General features: G+C 37.0%; 3 protein-coding genes across 3 annotated transcripts; 1 reads left to right on the top strand and 2 right to left on the bottom strand.

The window, feature by feature from the left end:
* Window positions 1-24: 24 nt before the first annotated feature.
* LOC109157386 (sialyltransferase-like protein 2) lies at window positions 25-13708 on the bottom strand. The gene is made up of 12 exons (XM_019305300.1): window positions 13443-13708; window positions 13270-13343; window positions 10383-10472; window positions 10124-10201; window positions 9741-9841; window positions 9196-9388; window positions 9006-9096; window positions 8866-8930; window positions 2011-2165; window positions 1783-1864; window positions 792-901; window positions 25-658 (listed from the first exon to the last, which is right to left on the bottom strand). The coding sequence occupies exons 1-12, from the start codon at window positions 13528-13530 to the stop codon at window positions 457-459; spliced, it is 1329 nt and encodes a 442-aa protein (XP_019160845.1). The 5' UTR covers window positions 13531-13708; the 3' UTR covers window positions 25-456.
* Window positions 6019-7088, bottom strand: LOC109157387. The gene is made up of 2 exons (XM_019305301.1): window positions 6465-7088; window positions 6019-6228 (listed from the first exon to the last, which is right to left on the bottom strand). Exons 1-2 carry the CDS (start codon window positions 7078-7080, stop codon window positions 6191-6193), a joined length of 654 nt encoding a protein of 217 aa, XP_019160846.1. The 5' UTR covers window positions 7081-7088; the 3' UTR covers window positions 6019-6190.
* Window positions 13709-15424: 1716 nt separating the features above from the next.
* LOC109157335 (protein FAR1-RELATED SEQUENCE 5-like) lies at window positions 15425-19337 on the top strand. Its single transcript, XM_019305234.1, has 6 exons — window positions 15425-15443; window positions 15976-16843; window positions 17159-17168; window positions 17286-18206; window positions 18294-18570; window positions 19204-19337. Exons 1-6 carry the CDS (start codon window positions 15425-15427, stop codon window positions 19335-19337), a joined length of 2229 nt encoding a protein of 742 aa, XP_019160779.1.
* Window positions 19338-19580: the final 243 nt, after the last annotated feature.

The raw sequence follows: 19580 nt of genomic DNA, 5'->3' as shown, positions 1-19580 counted from the left end.
CTTCCTCCATTGACAAGTTGAACATTGAGTTAAGAAAGCTCTTCAAATTGCAGTATCCATTCAGAACATGTAAAATTTGTGCTTACATTGAAAATGTTACATTTGTACCCAAGAACAAATATGACTCTATCCTTCTCAATAAACTACAAATACTAAGTTATATGCTACACTATATTTGCCCAGAGCCGCCATTGATCAAGGAAAAAGCTCAAATTATGCACATTGTTTGGACTGTCAACACTTGATTAAATCTTCTATATATAATCCTTCTTGCAAAGGGAAAAGATGACTTGCAGACTAAACCATGGAGCATACAGATGGCATTTTCGGCCATGGCATATGTGACAAGGATTACCAGGTGAGTTCCTACTCACCAACCACTTTAAGGTGATATAGAAGTGTATATCCCCTAAATCGGATTAAGCAAATTCAAGAATAATTGGTCCGATGGAATAGTTATGATTGCCTCGATGACACTGTGCAGAGTTGCCCGTGTCCTGGATCATGCTCCAAGGGGTACAAGATGGCTCCTTTCACATATTTTTGGTGCTCTTTAGCAGCTTGTCTCAGGCTTGACATGTCCCTAACCTTTCCTTTAACTTGCTTTGTAATGATTGAACATGCAGCCAAAGGATCCATATATCCGGCACCAACCCTCCTAAAGAGTGCATAAACACGACAAGAATTATTGAATGTGTTGTAGATTGAAATATAAGCGGTTGTGGTTGTACCTTGTCGTGGCTTGCACTAAGAATCAAACAAGAATGGTAAAAACAGGCACTATCAACTACCTTAATAATTTCTCAGACACCACTCTCGCAGCAGTTATCAAGTTGCGGCTAGGTAACCACTCCACTACACGATTTGGATCCGGCCGCATTGGAGAATGTATTTTAATAAGCTTGAATTACAAATGAAGAAAATGTCAGCAAGAGAAACAAGTAATGTGCAAACAAAAGACTTCAGAGAGATTCGCTGAAAATGGATTCTAAGGGAAATGCTTGACTTATTATTTGGAATGAAAATCTTCAGCTGCTAAGTTCTGAATTTTTTTACAGAAAACATCATAAAAATTGTCTAAATTTAACTGGGTTTGAACTTTTCAAAGTGGTGGAGAGTGTATGTAGTAGCAGCATACTAGCATCTATAAAGTATGTTAAACATTTGAAATGTCCCAAAATAAAGTGTCATATAATTGGGGATAAAGGAAGTACCACATTTCTAGAAATACCATACAACAAGGCAACGATGTGACTTGTGAGCATTTTCATCCATTATCTTCTTCACAACATTCCTCAGATTAAGTTATTACACAATTGTCAATGCACAAAAAGAACTTTTCATGGACCACCTCCAATGATCAAATGTTGATTTTTCTTTCTTTTTTTCCTTTTTTTTAGTACATCTAATGAGAGATGGGAATGGTGAGATTCGACTTTACTTAATTTTAAGCTTCTTAAAATAGCATACTTTGAGTCCATAAATAAGGCTCGGAATGTCTTTCTTATCTTTATTTTTTGGTAAATTTAGAATGTCCCTTTTTATTAAAATGGAATTTGAACATGGAGTACAAAGTTCTTGCATACCAAGAGAGAAGTTAGCTACAAAATTCAATTCTAAAATTTAATTATGGACTCTAATAGATGACCACCAATATGCTGCTGTCCCAAGTTCTTAACAAATTAATTACAAAAAAATCCACCATTTTTAGATGGAATATTAAAGCCAGGGAAATATCCAGTGAGAAACCATTGCAACTAGTAAAAGCAGTTGGAAACTTACCCCTAAGCATTCCATCATTTGATAGTAAGCCCTTCCCTGCAGTGGGGTATGACCCTGTCTCGACTCTGAGAAATATCTGGTCCTGAGATGACCAAAAGGGCCGCTTAAATCCATTTTCTTGGCTTTGTTTAATAGCCTTTTTGTTTATGCCAAATTATTTTGTTTAAACAAAAGGGAAAGTAAAAGGAAACAGAACACACTCTGGAGGTTTCTGTTATCTTCACTTACCATTCTTTATAGCCTGGATCAACAGTAAATCCATACATGTCCACTGATTCACAGATGGAAAGAGCAAATTCAAGGGCCTTTAGTCCTGTTCCTTTTGCTGCTGAACCAAAGGATGCGCCCAACATTAAGTATATAGGATTGAGAATTGGAACTTCCTACAGAATAACAAAAACGCATAGTCAAAGTCTATGTGAAGGTAACAAATCTATTCATATTAAATTTTCCTGGATCAACTAGATGTCCACACTAAAGTGGGGAAAACTTTTGGCTTACTCTGGTTTGGTAAACTTTGGAGCATCTCATGACACCATCAAATATTAAAAGGTTTAGACAAACAGGAATATAAATATGGTGCTCAATATAGTTAATAGTATATCAATTAGCTCTCTCCATAACCAAAATATGGATCCACTTCCTACTTCACAAATATGAATAGAACATTTTGACTATGGATTTGGTATAGACTAGAGAGGGGAGAGCAGATAATAATTCCAGCATCTTTTGTCCACCTTGTATTGGCATTTCTCCAAACAACATTGCCTAAAAGAATTATCCGATACCCTAGTTCTTACCTCCCAAATAAAGAATAAAAAGAAAAAAGATCATAAGGGAACTTCAGTCCATAGTCATTTTCTTTGTTCCACCCTCCTGTTTCAAATACTCATAATTACAACAGTGTTGGCTTTCCACACTGAACAAAAGTATCATATTCGATTATATTTCTAAAAGTTTGATTTCCTGGTCCTCAACTTCCAGTTTCTTGTGGTACTAGGCAACTGCTTATCAGTCAAATCTATTTAGTAGGTAATGAAAAGAAAATTTCTCATTTGACATAATTATATTAATTGAAGAAAGGGATAGATTATCAAAAAATAAAAATAAAAATAAAAAGAAAGAAAGAAAGAAAGAAAGAAAATATAAATAGATTATCTAATTGTTACACTGGCACATTCATAAAATATGCACAGAACTGACAAGAGAAAACTTGTGGCAGCAAAGAGCAATGATAGACAGCACCAAAAATAGCAAATATCTGAGCATACACAAATTGAAGTTTTAATTAAAACGTGTCAAAAGAAGTATGATGAATTAAAAAGAACAGGGAAACAATCCACAAGTTCAATTATCTTGGAGCATATACTGTGTTGAGAAAGAAGATGTAGAAGAAGTTTTTATTACTTGCTTGTCTCAATGAGGAGACAATAGATAAATATATACAGACTAAGAGACACAATCCTAATAGACACAACCCTACACAACTTCAACAGCTATATTTCTACAGACACAACTTTTGTGTTTCAACACTCCCCCTCAAGCTGGAGCATGTATATCATATGCACCAAGCTTGTTACAAATGTATTCAATCCTATGACTTCTTAAAGCTTTAGTAAATATATCAGCTAATTGATTATTTGAGCCTATAAAAGATGTAGTAATATCTCCAGAAGTAAGTTTGTCTCGAACAAAATGGCAATCAATTTCAATGTGTTTCGTCCTTTCATGAAAAACTGGATTTGATGCAATATGCAAAGCTGCTTGGTTATCACAAATGAGCTTCATGGACTCCTTTGTACAAATCTGCAGTTCGGTAAGGAGGTTTTTCAACCACACAAGTTCACATGTTCCAACGGCCATAGATCGATATTCGGCTTCTGCACTTGATCGAGCAACAACATTTTGCTTTTTACTTTTCCAAGAGATTAAGTTGCCACCAAGAAAGATACAATATCCAGATGTTGATTTTCTATCCCATGCACCTGCCCAATCTGCATCTGTGTACCCAATAATTTCAAGGTTTCCATGGTTTTTGTATAACAAACCAGTGCCTGGAGATTTTTTAATATATCGTAAAATCCGAATGGCAGCTTCCCAATGACTTTCTCGTGGAGATGCCAAGAACTGACTAACAACACTTACCGCAAAAGAGATATCAGGTCGAGTTACAGTTAAATAAAGTAATCTTCCAACCAATCGTCTATATTTTCCCGGATCTTGGATAAGCTCCCCCTGGTCTGGTAGGAGTTTGATATTTGGATCCATAGGAGTGTCAAGAGGTTTGCAATTCATCATATACCTGTGTCTTCTAGTATATCCAATGCATACTTTCTTTGTGATATGCAAATTCCTTGCTTGGATTGTGCTACTTCAATTCCCAAAAAGTATTTTAACTTCCCCAGATCTTTTGTTTCAAAATGTTGGAATAGATGTTGTTTCAACAATTGTATTCCTTCAACATCATCTCCTGTAATGACAATATCATCAACATATACAACAAGATAAATGCTCTTACCATGTTGATGTCTATAAAAGACGGAATAGTCAACTTTGCTTCGATTTAAACCAAAATTTTGCACTACTATGCTGAACCGTCCAAACCAGGCACGAGGAGATTGTTTTAGACCATAGAGAGAACGTTTGAGCTTACAAACCAAGTTACTCTCCCCCTGAGCAACAAACCCAGGAGGTTGCTCCATGTAGACTTCTTCCTCTAAATCTCCATGCAGAAAGGCATTTTTAATATCTAACTGATGCAAGGGCCAATGATGAACGGCAACCATAGAAAGAAAGATTCTGACCGAAGCAATTTTAGCTACTGGTGAAAAGGTGTCAGTGTAATCAATCCCAAAAACCTGTGTATATCCTTTAGCTACCAGTCGAGCTTTAAGTCTATCAACCTGTCCATTGGGCCCAACTTTCACAGTATAGATCCATCGGCAACCAACAGTTGTTTTACCTTCGGGTAATGAAACTAACTCCCAAGTTCCCGATGAATGAAGAGCAGCCATTTCATCAATCATAGCCTGACGCCAACCAGGGTGGGAAAGGGCTTCTTTAACAGATTTAGGGGCAGAAACAGAAGATAAACATGTGATAAAAGCATTATATGAAGGTGAGAGACGATCATATGAAATAAAGTTGTATATGGGAAAGGGATTTCGTGATGACCTGTTACCTACACGACTTGCAATAGGAGAGCTTGTTGCCGGAACCGGGTTCGAGGGCATAGATAGCTCGAGAGATGAATCAGTTGGGATTTCATCGATTTGAACTGTCGCGGGTGGTCGAGAGCGGCGATGATAAGTGTAAGGAAAGGGGGTAACACCGTTGTTTTGTAAAGGAGGTTCAGTAGGTGAGGGACTAGGATTTCTAGGTGATGACGGATCTTGAGGTAAATGTACCTCGGTCCCTCCTTGAAAAGTAGGAACAGGAAGAACATCAGGAAAGTGAGAGATGGAGGTCGGTAAACTAGACGAAAAGAAAGGTGTTGATTCAAAGAAAGTAACATCAGAAGATACATAAAATCGATGCTTATCAGGAGAATAACATCTGAAACCCTTTTGCAACCTAGAGTACCCAACAAACATGCATTTTAAGGATTTTGGAGAAAATTTATCACGCCCTGGGGTAGTGTCCCGGACAAAACAGGTGCACCCAAAAATTTTTAAAGGAAGAGTATGAAGAGGCTTATCGGGAAATAAAATATTATAAGGTATCTTACCATGTAAAACAGATGAAGGCATACGATTTATTAAATAACAGGAATGAAGGATAGCATCTGCCCAGAATTCTGGAGGGACTTTATAGTGGAGAATCATGGTGCGAGCTGTTTCAACGAGATGCCGGTTTTTACGTTCAGATACCCCATTTTGTTGTGGAGTATCGGGACAAGATGACTCATGGAGGATGCCCGCTGAATCAAGAAAGTTAGATAAAGGAGTTGTAAAGTATTCTCCAGCATTATCACTTCGTAAAGTTTTAATAGACACCCCAAACTGATTTTTTTATCTCATTATCAAATTTTTGAAGAACATTAAGTACTTCAGAACGGTTTTGCATTAAAAAGACCCATGTACAACGAGAAAAATCAACAGTGAAGGTAACAAAATATTTAAAACCAAGAATTGAATTATAACGAAAAGGTCCCCAAACATCAGTATGAACTAAGGAAAAAGGGAAAGCAGCTCTTTTATTAACACGATTAGGAAACAATGTTCTAGAATGTTTGCCAAGCTGACAGGCTTCACACTCTAGGGTAGATAAGTGAGACAAACTAGGGACAAGTCGCCGTAATTTTTTAAGGCTAGGATGTCCTAGTCGGTCATGGGCAAGGGAAGGAGGAATGGTAGCAGTGCAAACTGTAGAAGGGTTTGGGGTAGATAATCGATAAAGTCCTTCTGATTCATACCCCGAGCCAATCATCTTCCCCGAACGACGGTCCTGCATAATGACAGAATCAGAAGAAAAAGTGACCGTACAGTCCAAAGATTTTGTAAGTTGATGAACAGAAATTAAATTGAAAGGACAGTTAGGTATATAAAGAATTGAAGAGAGAGGCAAAGTAGGAAGGGGGGAAGCCTTTCCAATTGCAGTAGCCGTACTCTTGGACCCATTACCGAAAACAATAGATGGAAGGGACTTAGACTTGGTGAAATGAGAAAATAAAGATGAGTTACCAGAGATATGCTCAGAGGCACCTGAATCAATAACCCATGGTCCGCTCAGGCCAGATTGTGATACAAGGGCAGTATGAGTTCCATCAGTGTAGGCTGCAGGAGTTAAACCAGAAGCTTTGGGAGTGGCTTTAAATCGAACAAACTCTTCATACTCAGCAGCGGAAATGGTTCGAGAATTTGGTTCCCCAGGTTGAGATTGAGCAACACTTGCTTGCGTACGTACCGGTCTCCCATGAAGTTTCCAACACTGATCTCGTGTGTGCCCAGTTCTATTACAATAATCACACACTCTAGTGTTTTTCTGTCCACCACGATTGTTAGTTCGTCCACGACCTCCTTGTGTGACTAGAGCAGATTGTTCGGTAGTGGATGTGTGAGTACCCGGAATGGAGGTGACCTGCAAGAGCCGTTTGAACAACTCGGTGGTCCCCGGGACAATGTTGCTTCCAAGAACTTGATTCCGGATGCTTTCAAATTCTGGACCTAATTTGGTTAAGAGAAGTATGACAAAGAATTTCTCTCGTTGGGTAAGTTGCTCTGCGGGTGTACCACCAATAGGCATGAGTGTACCAAACTCAGCAATCAAACTTTGGGCTTTGCCAAGAAAAGTTTCCATATCAATACCATCTTTCTTTAAGTTAACCAAATTGTCAACAACATTATAGAATTGAGAGACATCATTAGTGTACAGAGATTGAGCTTGACTCCACACCCCGACACATGTCTTAAAGGGCCGGAATAAAGGCAACAATTGTGGAGAAAGAGACTGCCAAAGGAGACTACAAAGTTGAGCATCTAACCTTTGCCAAACTGTCTTTTCTTTTTCCGGTATCATATCCACTTCTTTTTGCAAGTGGTCAACAACACCTTGGCCCATAAACCATAATTCTACGGCATCCGACCAAGAGTGGTAATTTTGAGAACCACATAATCTTTCAGAAGTGATTACCGGGTTTCCAGACAGATTAGGCACATAAACAGAGCTCGAAGAAGTAGATAAATTATTGGCAGGAGAAATAGTACCCGAAGTATCAGAATTTCCGTCGGAAGACATCGTGACCAAAAATAAATCTGATTGCACGGAAGGAAAGGAGGAGAGTCGACGATACGATCTGGAAAATATCGCCGGAAAAAGCCGCCGGAGATGGCCTCACGCGCCGGCGCGTGGTGTCGGAGCGTCGGCGACGCGGTGGCGCGTGGAGGCGCGTGGAGGAGATTCCGGCGACCGGAATTAATGGGTAATGGTCGCCGGAGGATGGGTAAGGCGGCTGTAGTACTAATTTGATAAAATATCTCACCAATAGCAAGTAATTTGAAAAATTAATTTCGAATGAACAGTAACATACTGTTCACCGGAAAAAAAATTTCAAATTTTGACTTTTGGCTCTTGATACCATGTTGAGAAAGAAGATGTAGAAGAAGTTTTTATTACTTGCTTGTCTCAATGAGGAGACAATAGATAAATATATACAGACTAAGAGACACAATCCTAATAGACACAACCCTACACAACTTCAACAGCTATATTTCTACAGACACAACTTTTGTGTTTCAACATACTGTACTTGTAGAATTGAAGCAGTAAGAAGAAAACTTCATGATGAAGTAAAAGCTCCACTTAGACAAAATAGTACAAAACCATAGATAATGTGTTGAAATTGGGATTGAAAGGCCTGGCGGGTGGAGAATAACCACCAACCGCCAGTTAGGCAGAAGCAAAATATGTGAGAACAAAAGCGAAGATAATAGAAAGAGTATATTATTATGAAAGATTACAATAGATTAATCTCTCTGTGTGTGTACACTATACTTCTATGGACCTCTATATATACTAAACTATATACTAAATTAGTCCTAATACAGCTTCTACTAGGAATGAGACAAAGGTTTCCTAATATTCAACACAATACAAAAACCTTTCATAATTGAAGAGATCTTTAATTCCGTACACAAAAATAAAACTTCAATAGTGTTCTCTGTACTAATCTATCTATCACAAGAGGAAGAAAAAAAAGGGTGGGTGGGGGGGGGGGGGGTGGGATAGAAAGAAGGAACATTACCACTTATCCTATGCTTATTTTTATGTATACAAGTCAAATTGTTAGAGAAAATGCATGATTATGGAGTTGTGAGGCTTCACCAGGGGCAGAAACTGATTTTAAATGCAAATGGATCATCAAGCAATCCACATGCCATGCTTAGCCATACACATCATCATCATAATATATATACACTAAAAAAGGCATATACTAAAGTTGATACTCCCTATTTTATGACTTTCCTCCTATCCACCATTGTTGGCTCTTTGTCCACCCATAGTTGGAATAGAACACACAACCAAGGCAGTAAGGAACAGAAAATCAAATCAGTCCAAATGAACAGTAAGAAAAATGACGCATACTCGAATCATTTGATTCATAATATCATGTATCGTTGTTTTAATGATCAAGGTCTCCTTGCCAGCATCTGCATAAATAAAAAGCCTTTATCATGCCCATAATATGGGGCCTAGGTCTAAAAACACGGGAATGGAGGCAATACCATATAGTTCAGCTACTTTATCAAGAGCTTTAGCAGAACCCCTATTGAGAAGTCGAAATGTACTTTTCGTGCCTACATATTCAGTGTAGTTCTGTATAAATCAGAAAAAGGAGCTGCTAAGAGCACAGTGACAAATACTTAATAAGGGAAACTCAAATGAGAAGCAGAGCAAAAGAATAGATCATCTAACCTGAATTGGAGCTCCATTTTCCCTGAAGACGGCATCATAACTATCTATTTCCTTCCCAAATTTTGTTTTGAGAAGGTCTCCTGAGTTACCAATAACAGCGCATCGATCATACTGCCTTGGGAAGAAGGGTGGTATATCAGGGAGTACTAGAGAAAGTTTCTCCATGCATAGTGTTTTATTCTCACACCGGTTCCTGCATAAAAATGTAGTCCATCTTCAAACAGAAAATATTTGTAGGATAACCCAAAAACAGCAGCTTTAAGGCATCGCATAAACTGACTGATATTTGGCTTGCACTTGCTGAAAACTTCATTTTCACCAAGAAATTTAAGAGAACTTGGATAGCACTTAGAGAAAAAGAAAATAATTGCAGATTTCAGCACTAAACAATCTGTTGAAGTTTGACAAAAAATCGCAAAATACACTGAAAGCATGTGAAATAAGAAGCGGTCTTTTAAATTGTACACTCATTTATGTATGCATTACTCTTTTAATACCAAGAGAAACAGAGAAAGTATTTAGTTTCAAGAATGAAAGATGCTTACAGCTGTATGCCCTTGTTAATCCTTTTCCAGGCATAATCCTCCCATCCATTTGGTAGATTATCAATGTACTCTCTTGTCAGTACTGTGGTACTGTTTCTGATCTGGTCAAGCCATTCACTGTAGATTAAGTGAACTGTAGCACACATATAATCCAAAGGAACAAATATCCCACTAATTTCTTTAATCATCTTCAAAGCAAGTTAGATGAAAATACATATGGAAGTATATTTTTGGGTTCATAGAGGAAAGAACCAGAAAGTATACTTCTTGTGTTAATATTCCATTTGGCAACAATGATGAAAATGATCAGCTTATCTTGACAACAACACTATCACAATTATGCATAGAATTAGGTTTCAATTGTTAGAGAAAAGCATACCAACCTGTTCCCATGTAGCCACAGCTTCACATATGTTCAACTGATATGACAGTCCCTCAAGTTCTCCTGTTTTTGGATCTTTCTATTGAATTTGACAAAACAAAGAGGATGATAATATGAAATATTAATAGGCTGATTTGGTCTAAAACTCTATAGTACAAACTAACATCCAAGTGCACTCCAGAAACCTTACAGTTTGTATGCAAAATAAACATGGAGGAAGGAAAAGGGAGATATAGAACTCAAGATTCAAGAAAACATACCCACTTTGGGACAGTTTTGCTGGGAAACTTCAGTGTAACCTCACAATAATTGTCACCAGTTACAGCTTGTAAACCTAATCCATTTGCATTCTGCATTGTGTTTAACAGTGAGCGAAAAAGAAAATTTTCTCCATCATTAATGTCAATATTACACATACAACAAATTGAGTTTCTGAAACAAAAGAAGCAGAGTCCCACAAAAGAAATTTAATATCTTAATGACTAACACCGAAAACTAACATATTCTAGAATACTAGAAAAAGAATACCGCCTTCACCAGCCATTAGTCTTCCAAAATATTTATTAGGTTTCACCCTCCAGACTGTCACCTTGTCCGATTAGATGCAAAAAATCAGATAACATAATTACATTTTATAAACAACTTAAAAAATGAATCACAGTACTGGTGAACCTCAGTGGAATTTGTGGCTCTTTTTTAGTACTAATCAAAGTGAGAGAGAATGGTTGAAGGGATGAAGAGGTGTAGGCACTAGGCAATAAGGAGTTCTGCACTTCTGCAAAACAGCAAAAGCTTAGGTGGTTTTCTATTATCATTTTTAATTATTAATACATTTTCTGAAGGTAAAGTTAGACATTGAACCTACAGAAATCAGAATTACTTCAGCTCCTTTGCGAAAGATCTTGATTCATAAGTCATGGTTCTAGTTTCTAGAAAGGGAAGTGTTAGAATCTAAGATTGGGCCAAGGTTACTCAAATGGGTTGTAATGCACATGGGCCAAACCACACTAAAAAATTGAATCCAATCAATTAGCTAGTCTAACCTAGGGCCTTATAAACCCAAGACAATATTCTTTGCCTCACTACCATCTCTCTTTCGTTAGGTAATTACCGAGGCGAAAGCAGCTCTCTCGAAAGTAAGTTTCCCCGCCATGTTAGTGGTACTAGTCTAATAAACTTTCACTTGAAGACCCAAACTTTTTTTTTTTGTTGTTGTTGTGGTGACACCTCTTCTAGAATTATGTTTAACAACCATTTATGATATGCATTTCCTGATCTACGCCTCGGGTCAGTAGCCAGGCTCTGAGACATTACTACCATGGTGACTATTGACCCGAGCCCAAAGCAAGAAAAGAACGGACTAAAGCAAGGAGTTCATTAGCCATACGGGCCTTATAAACTCATATGTTTCTTTCTTATTTCTTAATGTGGAACTCTTAAGTCTTAACACTCCCCCTCAAGTGGACAACCGATCAAATGAGCTCAAACTGGACTGAACAAGCTTGGGATTGGACCATCCCCCTAAAATGGAAGCTTAGACGCCACTAATACCACTAGCAGACAACAATCGGGTAAACACAAAGTGGACCGAACAAGCTTTGATAACATGTTAGAATCTAAGATTGGGCCGAGGTCACTCATCTAGGCTATAATGAACATGGCGAAATCACATTAAACGAATCCAATTAATTAGCTAGTCTAACCCAAGACCTTAAAAACCATATGATTCTCTCTTATTTTTCAATGTGGAACTATTAAAAAGAAGCAAATAAAATGATTCTATAAAGTTCAACTGACTTGAGCACATATAGAATTAATTCAAAGGCAATGGCTTTTAAAGCCAGAAACTTTCATCAAAAATGGATAAGCATTAAATGATTTTACAGTGGAAACACAAAACAATGTCAAAACAAAATAGATCAGATCCCATTTGCACTATTGTTCCAGATTCTGCATGGTTCAAACTTCATTTTGGCTATATTTAGTCAAATATATTTCTACTACAAAACCAGCTCCTCACCTCCAAACCCACCCCTCGGGAAATAAAAAAAAAAAAAACACACACACAAAAAAAAAAAAAAAAGATACTACTTTTGACTCTTCAGTCTTCCATTGCTTAATCCACTTGTGTATAGAGCTGAAAATAATTTTATTTTATTTTTTTAAAAAAAAAACCTTAATTTTGTAACACAGATAGATTTTTGAGATTCCTAAACTGTTCATAATGACCAAGCTAAACAGAATTACAGAAATGAATCTGATTTTTTTTGAAGCTTGTATGTTACAAGTTCAGCTCGATCTTGACACTTCAACTGAATATGCAACAGTGCTTTCTTCAAGAGTGCAACTATGGATGTGCAAAGTGAAAATTCAATTAATATAAAGTGAAAAATTAGTTCGTCCAAAGCAAACATTGCTGAAAGTGAACATTTTATGCATTCAAAGTGAGTGAACAATCAATTCTCCCAAAGTGAACACCCAGTTCACACACCTACACCATAGTAATTCCCCCGACCCCCACCCTCCACCTCCACCAAAAAATAGTTTGAAAATAAAAATAAATATTACTCCGTAACATTGAATTAGTCTAAGAAGTCATCCAAAGCCAAGTCATTGGCCCAAAAGCTCAAACCAAACTCTATAAACAGTTCAGATCATTTAGCATTGATCCAAAAACACACAAATGCTATTAATTATATTATTTCAAACACAACTAAAATGCTAAAAAAAAAAAACTTTAACACTGACATCCAACTCCCTACGAACAAACTGTAGAATTTCTCACGTTTTAGAATTTGGGGGGAAATGAATTGCAATTCCACGAACCATATGTGCTGTTAGGGCTTATATATAATAATTTCCATTAGAATAAATAGCCATTATACTTAATTCTCATCTTTTCATCAAGATGATTCTAAGTTAATATCTTTTTGAATGAATCCGCTAAGTATAGGTAAAGTTATTTATGTTATATAGCTTCGGTCCCTTATTAAAAAAAAAAAAATTTAAAAAAAAAAACAACAACAACAACAAATTTCTGTTTCAGCTCCTACCCTACATGAAGCCAACTGCAATTTAAACAGGTAGCGAGTGCAACAACGGATCCTACCAAATTTATCATGAAGAGATAGAAAGGGAGTAGCTTACCACACATTTCTGAAACCTACTCTGTAGAGACTGTACCGCTTCCAAATCCTTGTCAGAAAGACGTAATGTCGAATCTGCAAACATACCATTCATAATTCATCCTTCTGTAATGGAAACACACATATATACATACACACACATGCTCAGAGAGAGAAAGAAATTGCTGAACGTACTGAAATTGGAGAGACCGGTGATATAGATGAGAATCGCTGCCAAACCGGAAGCTAAAGCAACTGCCAATGCCAACTTTAAGATCTTCATCTCTCCCTGTACAACTCTCCAACGGATCCAATCAAATCTCTCTCGCGCGCTCTTTCCCTCTCTGTGTGAACTGTGTTTTCATAACAGTATTTGGATCTGGAGGCTGGAGCTCATACTCGACAGCGGAAGTCTGGAATCTTACACTAAGGAAATTCCTTATTTTGTTAGTATAAAATTTGAAATTTTATGGTTTTTAATCCTTCAAAGAGCTAAATTTTGTACCTGACTAGGACAAATAGCAATAAGTTTTCAAAGTTAAATATCAAAAGTGGTTGATTTTTGTAAAAAACTCCAACAAGAAAAAAAAAATGTAAATCTAAAATAAATTGAATATTGGCTAAAACCATTTTGGAAAAATAGTAATTTTGATCTTTTAATTGTGAGTAAATACTCAATTCTACTCAATTCAATCCGTTCTTGATAAGTTGCTTTAAGACTAAAAAATATATAATAAAACAGCATTCTAAAACTCACCATAAAGACATATGAAGTGTTTGGTAAATGGTTGTTAGCTGATTGGGTTAGTGAGTTTGACTAGTTGATAGTATTAGTTGATTGAAGAAAGTGTTTCGTACAAATATAAATAAAGTATTAAATAAAATATGAAAGGAGTTTTGTATTTTAGTAGTTAAGTTTGTAAAATCAGTTCTCTTAATTAAATAAATTTATTAATTTTTGCAATTATACTTTTATTATAAATATAATCGATTTATCTGACGGTTTAAACGGAAATCCGTTCGATAATCGGAAGAATATCCGACGGATTTAGGTTACAAAATAAACGGATAGGGGCTCAAATACTGTATCCGAAATCCGATCAGATTGACCTTATGTGAACCCGAACCGTCCGTTGCACCGGCCTAGTTAAGCCATTTTAGCATTTTTCGTGAAATTGTTTCTCATAATTCTTGAAAGACTTCACTCATGATCATTCCTTCGTCTACTTGACTCAGGACGATCTTGGAATCCACCATCTTGTATTCAAGGAATTGGCTAACGACAAATATCTTTGCCTTAGCGTAATCACTCGTATACTTTAGGTCCAAAGATTCTCATAACTCTTTAGCTATTTTTAATTTACAGTATACACTGTACAACGAGTCACACAAATCATTCAAAATGTAGTTTAGACATAGGAAAACAAAATATTTCCAAACCCTCACTTCGCTAAAGATTTGAGCGTTAGACTCATATTCCTTTCTACTAGGAATCATCTTGGTTAAGAACCATGACATACCGAGAATCACCAGTTTGAACAACATTTTATGTTGTCACCCTTTGAAATTCAACTCCTTGAATTTTCACGACCTTTTCGACCAATTCACTAGGTACTGTTCCAGGCACCTTCATCGTTGGGATATACTCTTTGATGCCATCACCAGTCTCTGAACCAAAGTTCACCGGGATTTCAGAATGTGCGACAACGTTATCGCTCCGACCATTTGATGTGCACAACGAGCAACATTCACGCTTCTATTTACAACAATTGTGGGAGCCATATATATATATATATATATATATATATATATATATATATATATATATATATAGGGAAGGGCTCCCGTGCATTTACTCCTTCCCGTGAAAAATGAGGTTGAATCTAAGCCTCACGTAGCTCTTGACGAACGAATCAGATTAACAACAAAAATTAAGCGCGAATTGCTCATTAAGGGCATTTTTGTCCTTTTGATTATATTTTTTAAAAAAAATCTGTTCTTCTTCCTCTTCGAGTGTTTTCAAAATTCACCATTGATTCCTAATCTTCGATATTTCCTAATCTCAGACGAATTTACGATCTCTACGGAATTGGCAATAAGATATATTCTCTTCGTCTTTCAATATCATATTCGTCAAAATAAACCCTAAACCCATCAAAAACATCAACCGAACAGCAATGGAAGAATTCGATCGAGGTATTACCCAAATTCTATCGCTTTTCTGGAATTAATTTTATCTACACTTGTATTGACATCATTCTTGTCTTAATTACACGCACATTAAGCACTACATGCATGCAACTTAACCACCGAATTACTGAGCTACTTTAATTAATCCGAGCCTAGAGCTTACGTACGTAGATGATTAGGTAGCCGCATGATAATTTTTAAAAATGCACATATTACTGTTTGCCTCACACATGTTATCCGTTGAGCACACGCACATTAATTCCTTTCCAGACGCATGTTATGTTATTGGACTCTCTGACGCACATTAAGTAATGACATAATATTTTAACAAACACTCACGCATGTTAATTGTTCAACATGCGCACGTTAACTATTACCCTGAAGCACGTTAATTTCTCACTTGCCGCACATACTCTTGTATTGTATAAATCTGCCATATTAACAATGATCTGATTAACTTAACGCATATTAAGTGTTCACATTACGCACGTAGAGGCTTGCAACAACACAATCATAACTTCATGCTTATACGTTACAGTTCCCAGTGACTTTCAATCTACCAACAACCCCAGTTTGAGTCCCAGCAGCAGCAGCAATGGTCATACATTGACCATATCTCCTGGAATGACACAGTATTGGACTCCTCACTGTGAAGATGAAATCAAACCAGCAGTAAACATGATTTTTAAAACATTGGATGCTGGTATTGAATTCTACAATCATTATGCTGCCAAAGTCGGGTTTGACACGAGGTCTAGTTCCGTCGTTATAGCACGTGACGGGACAAAAACTCAAAAGCAAATCGTTTGTAATAGAGAAGGATTTAAGAATACAGGAGCTCAACATTGTCACTCGCAGTCAAGTGCAAATGCAGGGGAAGGTCCTTCCCGTCCAAAGCGGCGAAGGGTTTCAAACAGAACTGGTTGCAGAGCTAGGATTATATTTAAGTACATTGGAGCAGCTGGGTACCAAGTTACAACTTTTATTGAAAAACATAATCACAGCATGTCTTCGGTTCTGGCAAGGCAGTTTCTAAAGGGAAATAGAAACATCTCCAGTGTTCACCAGAAGTTTATACTCAATTGCGCTAAAGTAAATATTGGACCATCAAAATCACACGGTTTATACAGTCATATTGTGGGGGATTACTCTGAAGTTGGGGCGACTGTAGTTGACTTTAAGAATGTTAGAAGGGATCTCAGAGCATACATATTGGGAGCTGATGCACAAATACAGGTGCATAATCTTATTAAGAAACAAGAGATGTGCCCTGCATTTGCTTTTGACTACGAAGTTGATGAAGATGAGCAGATGAGCAGACTGCTTTGGGCAGATCCAATGTCAAAAAAGAATTTTTCTGCATTTGGAGATGTTATCTCTTTTGATGCCACATACTCAACAAACAGGTATATATTATTCTATTCACATTCTTGCGTACGTTTCATTAATTAATCCACATTTAGCATTGATCTGTTGAGCCATGTTAAGATTTAGACATGTTCACTGTTTTATTGAAAAAGAGTTGAAATATAAATAAGCGCACATTTTCGTTTTATACCATGCATTTTAAACACTACTGTCTCGCATATTAATGCGGAATATCCAGAATTAGACTTCAATTACATATATGTGCTATTTTAATACTTAATGTGCGTTACTCTAATTCTCTAAGTGTGGCAGTTTGACACCTGTATACTGTGATGACGTTTTTTGTCTTGTAGGTACAATCTGGTTTTTACACCCTTCACCGGAGTTGATAACCATAAAAAATGTATAACATTCGGTGCTGGACTACTGTTGAAAGAAGACATTGAGTCTTATGTTTGGCTCTTTGAAAAATTTAAAAAGGCAATGGGTATAGAACCAAGAATAATTGTCACCGATCAAGATCCAGCTATGAAAGTGGTGATTCCAACAGTTTTCAAGCAAGCCAGGCATCGTTATTGCATGTGGCACATCATGTGTAAAGTTGGGGAAAAGGTGGGTCCTACGCTGAACAAGGATGAGGAATTCAGGAACAAACTGAACTCAATCGTTTGGACGTCATCTTTGGAACCTCCTGATTTTGAGAAGCAGTGGAGAGAGCTCATGGAAAAGTACAACTTAGTCGAACACAATTGGTTTACAACTATGTTTGAGGCTAGAAAGCATTGGATCCCAACATATTTTAGAGATGGCTTTATGGGGGGTCTACTCAGGACAACTTCTCGTTCCGAAAGTGAGAACTACACGTACAGCCGTTTTACTGGTCCCCAATCAAGCCTAGTTGAATTCATGATGAACTTTGACAGTGCTCTTAAATCACAACGTAACACAAATGCAAAGCTCAACAGTGACAATGAAGGCTACAATCCAGATATGAAGACGCCTCTAGGGATTGAAAAGCACGCTTCAATCGTCTACACCATTACTGTTTTCTATCAAGTTCAGGAAGAAATATGTGCCTACTGTTTCAAATGTATGGTGTTGAGTGTTAGAGAAGACGGTGGAATGTTGCACTATGATATTATGGATGGAAAGAACAAAAGATTTACTGTGGTGCACAATGTAAATGACCATAAGGCCAAATGCAGTTGCAAGATGTTTGAGATGGTTGGACTGTTGTGTAGACACATATTTGTGGTCTTTAGAGACCTTGAAAAGATCCCTCTGAAATACGTGGTTAATCGGTGGACTAAGGATGCATCTTTAAAAGCTACATTTGAAATAGATGGTGTCATTTATGATCAGAATGGACCAAAGGATGAAAAGAAGATGTTGCTGAACAAAGTGTGGTCTGATATACACTGTTGTATGGATCTGGCAGGTTCAAACATGGAGTGATTGGCTACATTTTCCCAAGTGATTAATGAACAGAAACAGCTGCTACTGTCAGGAAAGGAGAAATTGTCCCCTCAGCACAGCAGGAGGGCTGTTATAGAATCATATTGTGGATCAACAGAAATTTCAGAGATCAACATACTTCCACCGAAACATGCAAAGAACAAGGGCAGCGGCAAGCGTATCAAAAGCAGCAAGGAGTTGGCAATGGAAAAAGAAGAGGGCAGGAGGTGCAATTTTTGTGGTGTTAGAGGAGATCACCATGACACCAGGACTTGCCCACTTAACCCCAAAAATAAGGACAAGCAAAAGGGTAAGAAAAAGACATAGCAGACTATTTTTTCAACGCCTTTACAGTCGAGAACGAAAATAGATAGCAAATATGAAACACAAATACTTAGTTAACTCATTTCAGAACGCTTTTTACAGTTGAGATACTTGAATTTAATGTCCAGCTATTACTAGTTTTTGTTTTTATCAATATTTGTGTTTAACAATCACTACTACTAGCTTAAAGTGCGTGTTATTACTACTTTACCTGCGTGCAGTTAATTCTTAATATGCGTTGATTACACTTTTAACGTGCGCTACATTAAAGCTTAATATGCGTAATACAGAAACAGAATGTGCGTTGGTTTATGTATAGAAACTTTGGTCCGTGGTAAATGCCAACGTCTTTACATGCGTCGATTAACATTTAACTTGCGCGACATTAAAGCTTAATATGCGTACAAAGGTAATATTTAACACTTTCTTTCTCTAATATGCGTTTAATTATTAGTTAATATACGATGCGTTAAAGATAAGTCTAATATGCGCGACTGCAAAACTTAAAGTGCGTTTATTTGATTATGAAATAATTTGCAGACAAAATGATACATACATAAACGATTGCACATATTTATTTCTTCTAGTACTTTGAAGACATTTCTTCTGGTTCTGACAGCATCCCACACGCTGCCAGCCTGCCACAATGATAAACTCTCAGCCAATGATGATGTTTGGAAGCTAGATGATGAGCTTGAAGAAGAGAATGATGAATTATGCTTCAGGTTTAGAATGTGTTGTTTTTGTAGTTAGTTACAGTCACTACAAGCTGGAGGCGAGGAAGATGAAAATGACATAGAAGATGAGGAATAAATAAAAAGGATTCTTCTGTACGAGCGGAAAAGTGAGAGATAGCCATTTCAATAACCTGATGCTCAGTTGTGTGTTGTTCCTTCTAATTTCTATATAGGTAAATAACTTAGTCACATGCACTGATTTGAGATTTGAATGTTGCGTGATTTACAGACACATTAGATTTTTCAAGATATCCTCTAA

The sequence above is a fragment of the Ipomoea nil genome, unplaced genomic scaffold (genome assembly GCF_001879475.1).
Source record: "Ipomoea nil cultivar Tokyo-kokei standard unplaced genomic scaffold, Asagao_1.1 scaffold2779, whole genome shotgun sequence".
NCBI lineage: Eukaryota > Viridiplantae > Streptophyta > Magnoliopsida > Solanales > Convolvulaceae > Ipomoea > Ipomoea nil.
This window is presented reverse-complemented; position numbering and strand designations above follow the sequence as displayed.

Bases quoted from the DNA above. Each gene is read 5' to 3' on its own strand.
- LOC109157387 (XM_019305301.1), bottom strand. From the start codon at position 7,080: ATGGAAACTTTTCTTGGCAAAGCCCAAAGTTTGATTGCTGAGTTTGGT. The intron at 6,229-6,464 runs GTAACTCATCTT...GTCATTATGCAG, and splicing joins TGCCTCTGAGCATATCTCTG to GACCGTCGTTCGGGGAAGAT.
- LOC109157386 (XM_019305300.1), bottom strand. From the start codon at position 13,530: ATGAAGATCTTAAAGTTGGCATTGGCAGTTGCTTTAGCTTCCGGTTTG. The intron at 10,202-10,382 runs GTATGTTTTCTT...CAAATTCAATAG, and splicing joins GCAAAACTGTCCCAAAGTGG to AAAGATCCAAAAACAGGAGA. The intron at 902-1,782 runs GTAAGTTTCCAA...TTGTAATTCAAG, and splicing joins AAATGATGGAATGCTTAGGG to CTTATTAAAATACATTCTCC.
- LOC109157335 (XM_019305234.1), top strand. The intron at 18,207-18,293 runs GTGTGGTCTGAT...ATTAATGAACAG, and splicing joins AGAAGATGTTGCTGAACAAA to AAACAGCTGCTACTGTCAGG. The intron at 18,571-19,203 runs GTAAGAAAAAGA...TGGTTCTGACAG, and splicing joins AAATAAGGACAAGCAAAAGG to CATCCCACACGCTGCCAGCC.